The sequence below is a fragment of the Botryllus schlosseri genome, chromosome 5 (assembly GCF_051294905.1).
Source record: "Botryllus schlosseri isolate E-star chromosome 5, Bs_hap1, whole genome shotgun sequence".
Lineage (NCBI taxonomy): Eukaryota > Metazoa > Chordata > Ascidiacea > Stolidobranchia > Styelidae > Botryllus > Botryllus schlosseri.
The window spans coordinates 12,512,303-12,527,336 of record NC_137240.1 but is presented as its reverse complement, the minus strand read 5'-3'; the positions used below and the strand labels follow the sequence as shown (position 1 = coordinate 12,527,336).

General features: G+C 39.7%; 1 protein-coding gene across 2 annotated transcripts; it reads right to left on the bottom strand.

The window, feature by feature from the left end:
* Window positions 1-1,936: 1,936 nt before the first annotated feature.
* LOC145439035 (uncharacterized) lies at window positions 1,937-11,983 on the bottom strand. 2 transcript variants are annotated; one of them, XM_080316496.1, is made up of 4 exons: window positions 11,223-11,970; window positions 10,347-10,439; window positions 8,320-8,364; window positions 1,937-2,335 (listed from the first exon to the last, which is right to left on the bottom strand). In XM_080316496.1, exons 1-4 carry the CDS (start codon window positions 11,459-11,461, stop codon window positions 2,149-2,151), a joined length of 564 nt encoding a protein of 187 aa, XP_080172622.1. In that variant the 5' UTR covers window positions 11,462-11,970; the 3' UTR covers window positions 1,937-2,148. The 2 variants fall into 2 exon arrangements, with proteins under 2 accessions (XP_080172622.1, XP_080172623.1); XM_080316497.1 differs by lacking the exon at window positions 1,937-2,335 and having other exon boundaries at window positions 8,322-8,364; window positions 11,110-11,983.
* Window positions 11,984-15,034: the final 3,051 nt, after the last annotated feature.

Here is a 15,034-nt window from a genome sequence, read left to right as displayed (position 1 = left end):
CTCAATTTGTCTTATTGAAAATACGAATAGACTTGACCTGTAGAAAGAAATCTGCTGGTGCAAATAGCAGTATTGGGAACATGTCACTACCACCAAGTCACAAGTCATATCAAGTACCTTTCACATATACGCAGGTAGCAGTATTCCTATGTCCCTCCAAGGAGGATGTATACGTACAATACAGTGTATATTTTTGAACACTCTGCCTTACTCGGTGTCGACTTTCGCGGTCATCAATGACGCTCTCGCACTGACGTATAGAAGTAGGTTTTAGCCTTTGATATTGAAATCTAAATAGTTGTTACTTGCACAGTTGACTTGGGTTTACACAGCAAATCCTATAGAAAATGTCGTTATGAAATAACTGGTGCGCGGCGTCAATAGCGCATTATCACCGCAATACAAATATTCGTAAAAATGACGATCCCCATTTCAGGGTGATTTTCGGGGTTTTTCAGGATTGATTGATTAATCCAGGACAAGAACTGATGTCTGGGTTAATGCGACAAGCGTGTTTAATGTTTATTCTTTAACTTCTAAGGAACTAGGAATTCGCGGCATTCCATCGATTTTTACTTCACTAAACACACACTCAGTGACAACTTCGTGCATCTCTGGCTTACTTATAATCTCCATATACATTTCCTTCATTGCATGTATGAGCTGGCGATTAAAAGGATCATGCATTTAAAATACGTATTGGCGTAATTCGAAACTGCTGAACCTGTTTGTGAAGCGTATTTTTTATTGTATTTTTATTGTGTATTGGCATGGTCATGACCATAACCATCTATTTAAAAATAGTAATATCCAAAAATGCAATATTTTTTCATTTACATGTTATTCATAATGTTGTTCATGAACAGGTCATCTTGCAACATGATCAGGCATGATGTATATTCAAAATTTGTCATGATGATGATTTTTTTGATATCGCAAGTTCATCATAAATGCACGGAGATTCCGGGATCGCAAATCGATACGGTCCAATGGTTTCATTTATGCGAGGCAAATTACCGAATGAGATTGCGGGCGTATGCCGTATGACCAATTTAATGTATCAGGGAAGAGGTTCGATAACATAGTAGGTAGCTGCTGAAATGTCATAAACTTCATGATCTATTTCAGTACTACCACTGACGTCGCTAGGGAGGCAAAAACGACTTACCGATGTTCCTTAGAACAATTTTTAACTTTGAATAGAAGAGCCTGTAATGAAACATGAGAATATTTTTCGCTATATTGATTCGATCATCTATACCACCTGATCGCAATTGATTTAGTTTGTTTGCTAATTCTGCACCTACCTTCTCCAGCGGCAATACACATCATACACATGCAGCATATGCAATGCATAGATTATATGTATAAGCAAAAACGCCAATCAAAAATATATCGCTTACTATGATAAAATATGCTTACTGACTGCGGGTTGATTAGACGTCTGTTTTATCGACTGATTGATATCACTTTACATTGCTTACTTAACGAGCATAAAATGCGATAGCTGAATATGTGTCTTTTCATGCGCGGTGCCGGTCGCGAGGAGATCTCGTTACTGCAAGGTCCACGAAAAGTTCGTATACTTTTACATGGTGGTCAAGATCACTGATAAAATCGAAAATATAATTTATCTATTCAATCGAAACAAGTGTTACTGGCAGGATGTCAACATTTCAGTTTTGCGATCAGCTGACCAAGCCTGTATCCAACATTGGAAACCCCCTGCTTCATAACCTCCATAGCCTGCTGCTAACTATCGAGAGATCAGGTTCTGCATCTTGGCAGCGGGTCGCAATTTCTTTCATTTGTCTGTCCTCTAGTCAACAGTTATTACTATTCGTCAATCCAGTTGGTGAGCGACCCGTCGACAATAATTCCCTACTTATACCCGGGCGAGTAACTGCAACTGCATTGCATAAAATATATAGCCACCTGAGGTTTGCTCAAATTGGTTCATTTCATTTTGTTGTGAAAATCATTCGGCGTCAAATAGGCCTAACACATAATGCTCAAGTATAAAAATAAATTTACATCCAATAGTATCGAAATAGTATCGTAATATTCACTGTACATTGTACAATTGCCAACTATATTCACTCTATGCATAGGGTAAGCCTTATCCGGCATCGCGTATATAAACTATATTTAACACCGGTCCCAACCAGGACGAATTCGGTCTAAGTCAGCAGGGGAAACTCGACCATTTCTTCTTTGAATCTTGAGTAAATTCTCACAGTATCTTTGCTCTCGGGACCAGCTTCTTACAAGATCATAGGTTTCGTGGCCATACATCGTCACTAGTATGCTGGATGGGTTAGCGCCGCATGTTAATCTGAAATATAAACAACCTTGGTGAGCACTAGCTAAGGTTCGATCGCTTTTGCTCAAACCCGTGTAGCCAGTTCTCATAAAATGTGCGCCATAAATAATTAGACTCATATTCCATGTAGGTCAGAGGTCTCAAACTCAAATGTGCTCGCGGGCCATTTCCTAGTTTTTGATGACGCCGCGGGCCGCAGCATCAGTCTTAGGGATATAGATATTCGATGTATAATTTCCAAGTAGGCCTTATTTGACGGGACCTTGCAAACAGGCATTCCACAAACATCGTGTAAATATAATTTACTATTGCATTATTCACGCTTGATACGAAAAAATCAAATTTTCAAATATTTGAATAAAATTGTTTTTGTGCCGGTCATAATTTTTCTAATTAATGAGTTATAGACGTCATACGAGAGGATGCATCATGATATTGTAAAACTGTCGGGTTCTAATATTGCAGGTAGTGGACCTTTGACATGCCAAAAATTTATGTAGAGTATTTTGAAATCCATTGAACATTGAGCTGATATGAGAGCATTTGAGCGTTGTAGCCTAATCCAGGTTTTGACAAAGTCGTGATAAGCATAGGCTATTGTTATTGTCATTGACAAAGTCAAATTAAATCAGCGTTTGATTTTCCTTCGATTATTATTGGAACATATCAATAACAACTTGAATATAATCATTATTGAGCCATAGTAATAGAATTACTTCTTAAACTTTTTATCGATCGTACCCCTTGTGCTTTCAATGAGATTTCTCGTAGCCCCTGTCCATTTTCAACACAATTTCTGATGGTACCAATGTTAAAATCAGAAATCCCATGCACATAAAATCACTCGTAGAGCGAAGACTATTTTCCAGTTGAATAAATTGGCAAATAAAATATTCCACAGCATATAGGCCTAATTCCACAATGCATCTCGCACACCCTGATGTGGTGCTTCGTACCCCGATGGGGTCTACGGACCCTGGTTAAGAACTCCTGGAATAGAAATGTCCAATCGTCGAATAATTCATTGGTGTTACAGCTGTAGAGCGTACTACTACCCTACTCGCCACCGATAATAACATGGATAAAGAGAACAAACAACTCCCAGCATGTAGCCAACTATACATCACGGGGGTCATAGAATGTCAATGGTTGCCATACTGACCTGATTATATAGCTATATAGGCCTAACCTACGCAACGCAAGCTACGACATTTTCATATATTACTATTCCCCATGACAGTTTCAAAGATTGTAGCGTCTGTAGGATTAACAAGTCACAGTTCCGAGTCGGAAGTCCTTCTCTGATTTTAACGTTTGACCGGACTCCAACTACTCGAGTCATTTTTATTAAATCACCAAGTAAATCCGAAATCGAGTAATTTTACGAGAATGTCGCACTAAACCAAATCACAATTTTCAGTCACGAGTCATGTACGGGCAATGTTTTATCGTCATGAACTAGAAAGGTGACGTAATAGCTGATCTGACCTAATGGTAGCTTTTAAAAGTGACGTGATAGTGAAGTTTGTCGAGATTTCAGCGATTTTATAGTAGTTTTACGGTGAACTTTGAGTTATTATATCTAAAAAAGATATACGGCACTTGAATATATTGTTGAATACTTGAAATCCCAAAATGCGGTCGCGGACCGCAAAAAATGCTCTCGCGGGCCGCGTGTTTGAGACCTCTGATGTAGGTAATCATTTCTTAACCAGGGGTGCAAGTTTAAGCCGCAATGGCTTATATAAGGCCTGGGCAAAGTGGCCCGCGGCCCGCTATTCTGTGCGGCCCGCGTAAGGTTGCTTGAAATTGAAATATAAAACCAATTTTTAATGTTGTTGCGTGGACTAAAACCATAGGTTGTATGAACTGCACCGTGAATTCGGTTACTATCAAGTCTGTTCATTAACATGCTGCGATTACGCAGCCTATACGTACATCACATGCCTAATCCAGATTCAAAGTAGAGTCAGTGTCAAAATTCTGTCGTCACCATTAAAGTCACAAGAAGTCACCAGACCTTTGCGATTGTCACATTACGCATTACAACGGTCTGTGTTTCAAATTGTTACGTGATGCGTTCCAAATACCTAATTCGTAAAACAAATCAATCAGTGCCTGTGATTTCTATGAGTTTGAGTATATCACCACCTATAAAGGATGTAAAAAAAGAAAGCCGAAATTTGAAATTCAAAGAAGGTTCGGGGAACAAACTATTTGTTTACTAACTGTCTTGTCTTTTAAGTAGTTAGTGCTGCACACGTCGCCGTGATTAGGGATTATAATTTAAGTCGGTTCTATGACAAAAACACGATGACTTAGGCTATACGCTCGATCAAGAGACGGCGAATTTCGGAATTGCGGCAAGCTTGGGTCAACAAGAAAACCATTTCGGTAAGCTGCACACTTCTCGGAAACCAGCTACCAAGACAATAAGTTTTATAGTATCCCCAGAACCGTAACTTCCGCACCCCAAACCCTCTCGATTGGGGGGCGAGCTCGAAGGGCACCCAAAATTATTTCGTGAATGAACATAAATCTTTCTCGCGCTATGCGCGATTTAGAGATCAGGCGGGGCCTACGAGGCCCCGGATCAGGGGTTTATAGAATTGGGCATTTCGGCGTCAGCCATTACCGCGCCACACGGCGCACCAAGATATATACGAAGTTTAGGCCAACACGGGATTCCGAGAAGGCACTTCAATTGCACGTGCTGATCAAAGTAACTAAGTAAAGGGGGGAAAAGCTCGACTGCGAGAATACCTTGGCCGAAAAAGACTGCCCTTATGAAAACCATGTTGTCCAATTGTCCATAGGCAATATTTGCCAGTGAAGAAATACCATTTAGCAATCGTGTGGCTCTTTTAGTTCAGTACGCTTTGGCTATTTCAATATCTTCTCACATAGCAGACGGGAGGTCACAAAATAACAACATTTATCAAAGTAATTATACCAACGGGCACTCCCGAGTATTTCCAAGACAGCATCTCACTCAGCTCCAGCGGTAAAACTGACTACGCGGGCTGAGAGAGGTTAAAAATATAGCAATATGTAAGCAATTACCAATATTATTACCCGATTGAATCATGAATCATGAAAAAATTCCGCGCTTCACGCGATAAGGGCACAAAACATTGCCAATTAGTGTATACAAGAAATCTCTCTCAGAAGCAGTGTTAACAACGTGAATCCCGATGGGGTCTGGTCTGGGGGCAAAGCCCCCAGGAGTTTGGTTTATAACTCCATGAGGGGCCCAAGACCAACATTTCGGGGGGCTGACGACGGGCTGTTTCTGCCATCGCAAATACATTTTAATATATTGATAGAAAAACGCGGATAGGGGTTTAAAGAGAGTTCAAAATGTATCATGTTTAACATTGTCTCGAAATATGGCGGCAAATAAATATTTTTTGGTAATTAACCGTCACTTTCTCATTCCCCAATATCAACACATCCACGGCTTTTAATTTAGAAATAAAATCAATACCCTGGAGAATATATGGCTAAAATTTCAGACTCGGCCCGCCAACGTATTTTCTGTTTCTCATTTGGCCCGCGGAGAAAAATAATTGCCCACCCCTGGCTTATATGCAGAATTCCTGAATCTTGATACTCATAATTTTTACAAGGGTCTTAACCCGATTGTTTGAGTTTTGACATCATCCTGACAACAATAATTCTCAACGTGTGATGTTAGATTGTAAGGGTCGTTTCTTACAGTGATTTAGTATTGTCGAGGTTCGGATTTAAATCAAGAGTAGGGGGCAATACGTGAGCTCACTTTGCCTATAGACCCCTCAGCTAACTTCCAAAGGAGAACAGTGATTCTCAAACTTCTTAGAACGCGACCTAAATCTGACCTTTATTTACATATTGTGACTCAAGCCTCTCATACAGAAAGACCTGTATTTTTAATGTTAGTATGCTACGTCTTGCGGACATATATGAAATAGAGACAACCGTCTACTGAACGCTATGAAGTTCCATGAACATGATTCATTACTTAAAAATCAACTACTGTCACTGAAATGCATGCTTCATAATGCAGTGTATTCGCAGCTATGCGTACATCAATGGTTTACAACCTTTTTCTAACCACGAGCTCCTTGCAGGAAATTTATAAGTTCACGGAACCTCAAATCATTAAAATTGGCGATTGATTTTACAAAACCAATCACAGAGCAACAATGCGCACGCCCTCACGCACGCACTCAATAACGCGAATGTGGGTGATTTACTTTCCCTAGTTATCTGCATTATACTGCAGATATTGCAGATGCTGCATATAGTATTGAGATTGCTAGATTTTCTATCAAGAGAAGTTGTTATCATAGAATTACGGATATTGCTAGTTTGGGCCAATAAGCTCGATATTTATTACCAATATTTCACCAGCGATATTCAGTTTTACAGTATGTTGAAATTATCCAATTGCTGTGCTTTATGGCCATCTCAAGTTAACAGAAACATACATGGACCGTTCTTATGAAATATGAGTCTGGCTTCGAACCGATACATCGCTCACTCGACGCTATATCGGCCTGGCGCAGATCACAATCAAGACGGATGTTATAATGATAGACCGTACTTGGCCGTTTCGACATCCTCCTATCTGTTAATTACATCACATTGTGTCTTGCGTATCACATTGCAGATTGTCTGTCTGTCTGGAGTGGGTGAAATGAATCAGGCTCATTTATCTTTCTATTCCTAAAGCGTTTTTTCTCTACACACGTGCTTAATCCTAACAGTGGTTTCAATAAGTATGGAGACTAGCTTCCGAGCCGCCAACTCTTGCCCTAAACTGCGTATGCTTTGGTTATAGTGGAGAGAAACCAGATAAACCTTCACCACATGACTGATTGGTAACAGCTTGAGCAAAGGGATGGTCAGTAACGAAATAGTTCGACTTTTTCGGAGTACCCAAGCCTGTTTTGTCTACTTGGGATACACTTAGTGTAATGGTTACCTTTTTATACTACTTCCTCTTGAACATATTTTAGTCGAGACCACGTACTTATTATAGTATTATAGATAATTAAAAGTATTTTTAGGATACTTGAGTAGTTTTCATACCTTCCATTTTCTACTTCCACTTGACACCTGGCTTCCACCTGACATGTACTTAAAATCCCTACTTCTACTTGTAAATGAGTAGAAAGATACTGCGTTACTTCTACTTGATTATCAACGCGGACTACTTTTACCGCCACTGAGATTGAGTCGAAGCAATTGAGTGATGGACGCATGCGTTTGGTTGCAATATACTAAACTCATTGAATTCAGGCCGACCTCGCGGTTTTATAATATTCGGAACGCCTTGGTGTCGCAGAGTAGAGTGATAACACTATAACATATATTTTGCTCTTGCCGGAAGAGCACGTCTCTCCGAATATCTCCAACACGGGTTCATCTCACGGGTTTTCTGGTTATTCTGTTTCGTCGTAATATTTTGGTTGCTGCATTCTCAACGCATCACACTGACGAAATTCCCACGCTTGTGATCGAAGGGGTCATTTGTCAACCACGTCGCTACGTGGACACGTGACTGCAGCAATGCAAACTGCGAGAATCTCAGGAATTTATCAATAGCTTATGATCTATGCTGCATGCACGCTGTGCAGTCATTTCCCTCATCGTTATGAATACAAACTCAATGCCTGAAATAGATTGTCGAGAAAATTCCGGATAGTGACAGATATGCTTCGTGCTTCGTAATAAATTCGGATGCATCAATTCACAAGCATGGCAGACCACCATACATACTCGTATTTTGATCACCCTATATAGCTATAAACCGTATACGCTCACGAATTGGATAGTTGCATGTAATGTATTATCATTCACAAGCTGTAAAATATTCATCAACGTGCCCATGTGACGAGTGGTCTTAACTCAGGTTAATTGAGAAGTCGCTTTAATCCCGAGACCAGTCAGTCCAGAATCCACAAACTCTATTTTCCAAATGCACAGCAGAGAGTAGCAGTTCAACTTACCTATATTGAACTAGTCCGCTCTCATTGATCTTCCTCTCTCGACACCTACAAATACAAACACAATCTTTTTAAAGGCCTTTGTTTAAAACACCGTTCAAAACATGTTTTAAACAAAGTGTTTTAAGCTACCTTTTGTTTTAAATGTATAATATAACCCTTAAAACACATGCAAAGTCGGGTTCGCATCGGAAGTGACTCTAAATTTCAGTGATGGTTTTTGTACACACAAACAAAAATACATACTTTACTTGAATGTAAATTTATTAATATATATACAGAATGAGTCAACCGTAGACAATAAACAATATGGGGTGCGTGAGGCTGAAATTTCCGTTACGTTATACGGAAAATTTGAATATTTGGAATGGTGATTGGTTTATGCCCGACCCATGCATCCCAAGGCACGTATGTAGCAACCAATCTATATTTGTAAGAGGATATTTTCTTGGCCACGGAGCAACTTAATGGATCCGTTGTTTCATGAGTGTCAACCTATGTCGAGGTGCAGAAGGACAGATTTTGTCAACTTAGACGCACTCGGGAAATATTTTATTCATCAACTTACAACTTGAAATATTCATTAAATTTTCTCTCTGTTGGGTTTGAGTCACAGAAATTTTGCAGAGACACTTGGAGGCACAGAACTGCAGTATACAATTGAATAATATCAACATATAATTCAACAGTGTATAGAAATTTTGTGACACCCTTTGGAGTCGGAGTTGACTCCCACAAAACCGAATCTTCTCAAATATTACTAAAAGAGTTGTTGCAGTCGCAGAGGTTATCAAGTTTTTCATGTCGGTGAACCTTCAATGTTGAAGGATTATTTTCATCACTGTATAAGTTAAACAATATCTGACCTCCGCTTATCGATGAATTGTAGAGGCGGTATTGTTTCTTATAAATGTAAATTAACTGAATAAAATTAGGATTAGGCCTGCCAACAACCATAAATAATTCCTATATACACGCTTGTCTCTGCTAGTTTCTATGTTGATTGAAATTCATTTGGATAGTGATAAGAGTTTCATTAATATTGAGCAAAAAAATTAGTGACTTTTTAAATAAAAAGGATAACTCTATTTTCATTTTTAATAGACTGCTAGGAAGGTGGAATCATTACTACGAGCAAACAATACTTCAAAATAATTAGGTTGATTCACGTGCTAACACCATTAACTAAAGCATCTAATAAACGAATAATTTTCTCAGTAGATTTACAAGGATCTTCTAGTCGGAGTTGGAGTCGGCGGTAAAGTGAACCGACTCCACATCCCCATATGCGCCGCACCTTTTCAGTTGGCCGTACTCCTAAAATCAGTCTGCACGATATATAATGATAAGGGAAGGGCAAAATTGACTAGATACGGAAATAATTGTATACAACCGTAAAAACTTTGGAGATTGGCAGAACTCCAGCAAGTTCGAAACGATGAAGAGTCATCGCACGACTGGATTTCTCGCGCAAGATCCTACCATCATGATAAACATCTGCCACTGGGGATCTGGCACGACCATATCGATACCAAGCGAGATTAAAAGATCATTGTGAAGTCATAAAGGAATTTTGATATTGAGAAAATGTTTTTCATTATTTCACTTGATTATTACATCGGTTATATGCAATGCATGCTACTTAGGTCTTGGAATGACTGTGCCGGCATTGGCAAATCCCTAACTGATGTGGTTCGTGGGAGAGACGGAAAATGGGCTAACGATTTGGCTCTGGAATGAATAATCCGAACATTGGGGAGCATTTTTGCAGCCAAATCAATATATGCTCGATCACCTTGTGGAGGTCTTGGATAGGCCTACTTCGAGCGTTCATCAGTCAATTTACTACCGGTATTTCAAATAGATATATGTCATATCGGATCATTTATAATGAAATCACGACAATTTACGGATTCTGTCATCCCTCACAATATAGCGATTTGGATAATTACTGCATAGTCTCACGCTCACATTGCTCATGAAAGTACAGCAGGATATAGGAAGCATCAAAATACTGCACACGTTCTTACGCTTTTCTAATGCGGTTTTTCCTCTCGTCCCTCCGGGATTTAATAATGTCCAGGAGACTTTGGTCCACATTCTTCGACACAGTGGTTTTCTTTCTGTGATGAAATAAGAGTAGCCATTCACAAATATCACATTCTATCACAGTAATCCGTCATGCAAGAGAATGTGAAAGAAGAATTCGGTAGGTATTACGCAATTGCATACATCGAATTACAAATCTAATATTATATCACATTGCTCATCGTGAACTTGGTACCGATTGTTACACGGATACGCGTCAGGTTATAAAGTGAATTGCTATAAAATTTTCTATGCACATTGAGGCGATCCTTCCTTGAAATTGTGCGATCAGCTTTAGCATTGAATGACGACAAGCCTAGTTTACGGGATAAGCTATAAAGTAGTTTTACTAGTTCGGTTTAGGCAGTGAAACATGAAATTGCAAGGATCATAACGAATAAAATTATCACCGTGTACGGGGACAAATTTCTGCCTTCCACGCGTACAGGACGGAATATATAGGCTAATAATTAAAGTTACCAGCCTGTCATTTCCAAACGGATGAGCCGTGTTGGGGATTTAAGAGACTAGAACAACAACGAATCCACTACAGAATTATGTACAAAAACAATTACGAGGAAATGATAAGCACTCGTATTTTGCAATTGAATGTAGCAGAAAAGACGAGGCTCGTTAGGAAAAGCGGGCGACACTTCAGAGATATCATTGACAAATGCATGAGTTCGGATTATACAATTAACCTACCAATACTATATCCGGAGAACAGGCAGATTGCTTTCGTAAACAACGTTTCATAGCGATAATTGAAACGATTATTCAGAGTCGCTAGTAACGAAAGTAAAAGCAGTTTCACGTACCTCAGCATTGGTAAGGACGCCGTGTTGACAATAAGTGAAAGTGTGATAAACATCAACAGCAGATGACTGTAGCGAATATGATGGCTATTTGTTGTGCTCGGCCGTTTACTCGCATTAAAATGAGATTGTCCGACTGTTGTAGGTTTGCTGCAGATCTTTTTCGCTCGTATCTCCCATAAACTGCAGAAAGAGGTCAATGCACTCCATAAAATCGTAGTTGGAACATTCTCATCCATCATTCCAGCGGCGAATTGAGCAAAACTGGAGTTTTCCCGTCCTTTATATACTATAGATAATTAAGGTGTTAGGTCCGAACATTATACCCTGCCATCTACTTCAATCCATTATTCTGTTTGCATGCTCGGGTGACAATGCATCATATTTACTGGCCATACATTACCTTCTTCCTTCAAGTCTTCAAGAAAAGAGACAGACAATCATCCCGCAGCAATATTTCGTATTCGTGTTCGCATGCGAACCCTGATCATTCTGAGGTTCGCGTTCGCAAAAGAAGCTTGGTAAGTTCTATCCTGTGAATATTTTTGTGAAATACCAGAAATTCATAATAAGGCCATGAACTTTTATAGGACCAGCCTTCAAAGTCCAGGTTCTCTGGGCAGCGCACTTTGCGCCTTCGTATATGTTAGGTGTCTGGATATATCCTGGTGCGAAATCGCCAGTACCGATAGAAAGGAGTGGGTTGGCGATGCATTAGCGTTTATCTCTTGAACAACGCTCATAGCTTTTAAAACAGTAGCCTATGAATGAATATAAAATCTCTATATTTGAACTCGCAATAGAGGGAGCATATTTAGGAGAGTGGTGCAATTGAATGCACAACATAGACCAGTGGTCGGGAACCTATGGCTCGCGAGCCATATATGGCTCTTTTGGACATAAAGTATGGCTCTTTCCGAAAATTATAATTTTGTGCATAATTTATCAATATTGCAGCAACCTGTTATTAAATCTTCAGCACGATCAGAATAATTATTCTTGTGGCAGTATAAACATGTCTTGAGAGGTTAATACAGTGGCGTATTCAGGGTTAGTGGCTCAAACCCCGTTTCAAAATCCTCATATCTAAGTTGCTGTCTCGCCTGCGACCAATATCACTCCCAAATTTCGAAGTATCCGACACGAAATCTCGGATTGCGATGAGTTGATTGCATCATTGAGAATAGCAGACAAGCCGACGCCTGTATGACAATACAGTTTTCGAATACACATTGTCTTCCTGATCTACGGCAAGAAACAAACTCCGTGGAAGTGACATTCACAATTACAAATTAAAATTACAAACAACGCCATAGTGATCCACGTTCTTGATTGACAACGTAGCTTTGTAGTTGCTGTCCAAATGTAGGCGTGTGGCACAACGTTGGGTTACCGCCGAATACTTTTGAGAATTAAGAAATCAAATCAAAATCGGTGCGGCAATTGCATTCAATTATTACACTGGTCAACAGAACGAAAAAAAATTGGGCAGAACATCTAAAAGCCGTTTCTGGCGTTTTCGAGGTTGCTGATTACGAATATCACATTAGTGATTAGAGATTGGCTCTTGTACCCCTAAAAAAGTCCAAAATTACTGCATTTACCATTGAATATTTCACTTGGCAAGAAGAAAATCGTAGTTTTTTTCTAATTTTATACTGCACTTCAATAGATAATAATTGACTATGAAGAACCCTCGTGTTGTCCACATGGGTTATCTCCAAAACAAGAGCCAATTTGAAAAAAAGGCCATTTTCGGAATCAGCGCCCTTCAGAACCACCAAAACCACTCTTACTTTGTATCCCTAAAAATATGTGTTGACCATGCAGTGTTATCAGTAATTATAAATTCTATAATATTTACGATGAATTGCGCTATGTTAATCTCGGCCGTGCCTCACCTATGCCTTACCTCCCCTTTCATGCTATATTTTCGAACAATAAATGGCAAGGTGCGTGATTTTCGTAGTAAAAATGTTCAAAATCTAGTAGACAGGTAAGGCACTGCCTCACGTGCCTCCCCTGAAACCACGTCATACACTGACGCATCACACATTACAGTGGGTATGCAATATGCATGCTGCTGTGTAGTGACCATCGTGTTTGGCCCCGCCTACTTATGTCCCCATGGGTCCCCGCATTTAAGAATATCGTCAAGACGAACCTACGATCTCATATAACTGACGAAAGTCGACGAATTTGCGCTACCATGACGTCACGATTTTTCAATTGTGACGTATTAGTTGATTAAAATGTATGGCTCTTTGGAACTTAAAATGGAAAATATGGGGTCAATATGGCTCTTCGGACAAAAAAGGTTCCCGACCACTGACATAGACAATCCGTTCTTCTGATCTAAATCATGGTCCGTATTTCAACTTCAAATGCAAATCCTAAATTTGTTTCTTATACAAATTCTAAAATCCATATCGAAAACACGATTCAAGATTTGCGAAATAATCAGAAGCTCTGAATTTTAATGTCTATGATTCGAAATTTCATGTCAAAATGTAGATACAGTCATTCTTGCCGATGTTTATACTCATCAAATTCAATATCCAAATCCACGCCCCCTTTCACGTACATATAATATACGGACTTTCGCGTGCTCGATACAAGCATTCGCGACCAGCCCAAAATATGCTTGTGCTGCCCAGAGCCCATCAGAACGGACCCAATATCGATTAGAGGGTAATTCGAAGGGAATGTATTGCTGCTTCGTCCTGTAGGTGAATAAAGATTCATCATAACATCATTGTCATCAATTGATGCTCCGCAACATGATTGTAGATCATTCATAAAGTGTTTAAAAGCTCGAAAAAAAGTTGGAAACACCGCCCTGCGCATACCTTCAAATGATAAAATCAGGCCGTTTGCGTTTGGCCTGAAGTTGGCCCAAATCCGAAGGTTAATTGCAACCTGATTTGATTGCGAAGTCTAGTGCGAATTTCAGTCAGAGTGGAGTATTGTCATTCGGATTCAAAGAAGCGAGCTATATTTTCAAAAGTCGAGTCAGCTCGGCCCGGCCTAATCCACGTCTGCTATAAATACGGTCATAGACCTGTATTCGCATACAAGTTCCGACAGCAGAGTTCCCATGGTTAAGAATGCTTCTTTGTTTATATTAACCTTCCGACAAGCCGGAATGACGTTCCTACTCTTCCGAATATGTCAATCATGTGGAAATTTCGTCGAAGTCGGAAAGTAGTTGTTGGATTATGACGTTAGGAAGGAATCGGTAGAGAAAGAATAAATATTGGTTGTTTTATAGCGCCTGTTAATGTTAACGATGTAATGGACGTGTGGTGTTGCCCAAAATCAATGATTTCAGCTTTATGCCCCATTCCAGCGCAATATTTACGTCTGTCTTCCCAAGTAATTGCCCCGGTGGTTTAGCATTTACAAAATACTTTTCGAGATGGAAGACACTGATCCAATTAGCGTCCGACGCCACATAGTGCACACCAGACGCAGCATTCACTGGAAGTACTAAAGGTTAGTTGGCGTCATGGTCATGTAAATACAGCCACATCAAGCGCGACTTGACCAGAGCAATTGGAGCGTCATGTACCAGCAACCACAACAATGGCTAATCGGAACTGATCCATATTGTATTGACTCTTTTGTTTGTTTAACTGGCCAAAAGCATTGCACAATCCTTATCTATCATTTCTCCTAGCAGCAAAAGTAAACACATAGTTTACGTCTACAGCTACGCTGGAAGCCAGGATTACCACAAGTAAAAACAAGCTAAGTGGATATAATCGGCTAAGCGCCCATAATTACTGCGTGATTAGCTCAACTGAACATAGAAA

Coding starts and splice junctions, on each gene's coding strand:
- LOC145439035 (XM_080316496.1), bottom strand. CDS start 11,461: ATGATGGATGAGAATGTTCCAACTACGATTTTATGGAGTGCATTGACC. Junction 10,440..11,222: donor GCGTCCTTACCAATGCTGAG/GTACGTGAAACT, acceptor ATTTCATCACAG/AAAGAAAACCACTGTGTCGA. Junction 2,336..8,319: donor AGCGGACTAGTTCAATATAG/GTAAGTTGAACT, acceptor TTTATATTTCAG/ATTAACATGCGGCGCTAACC.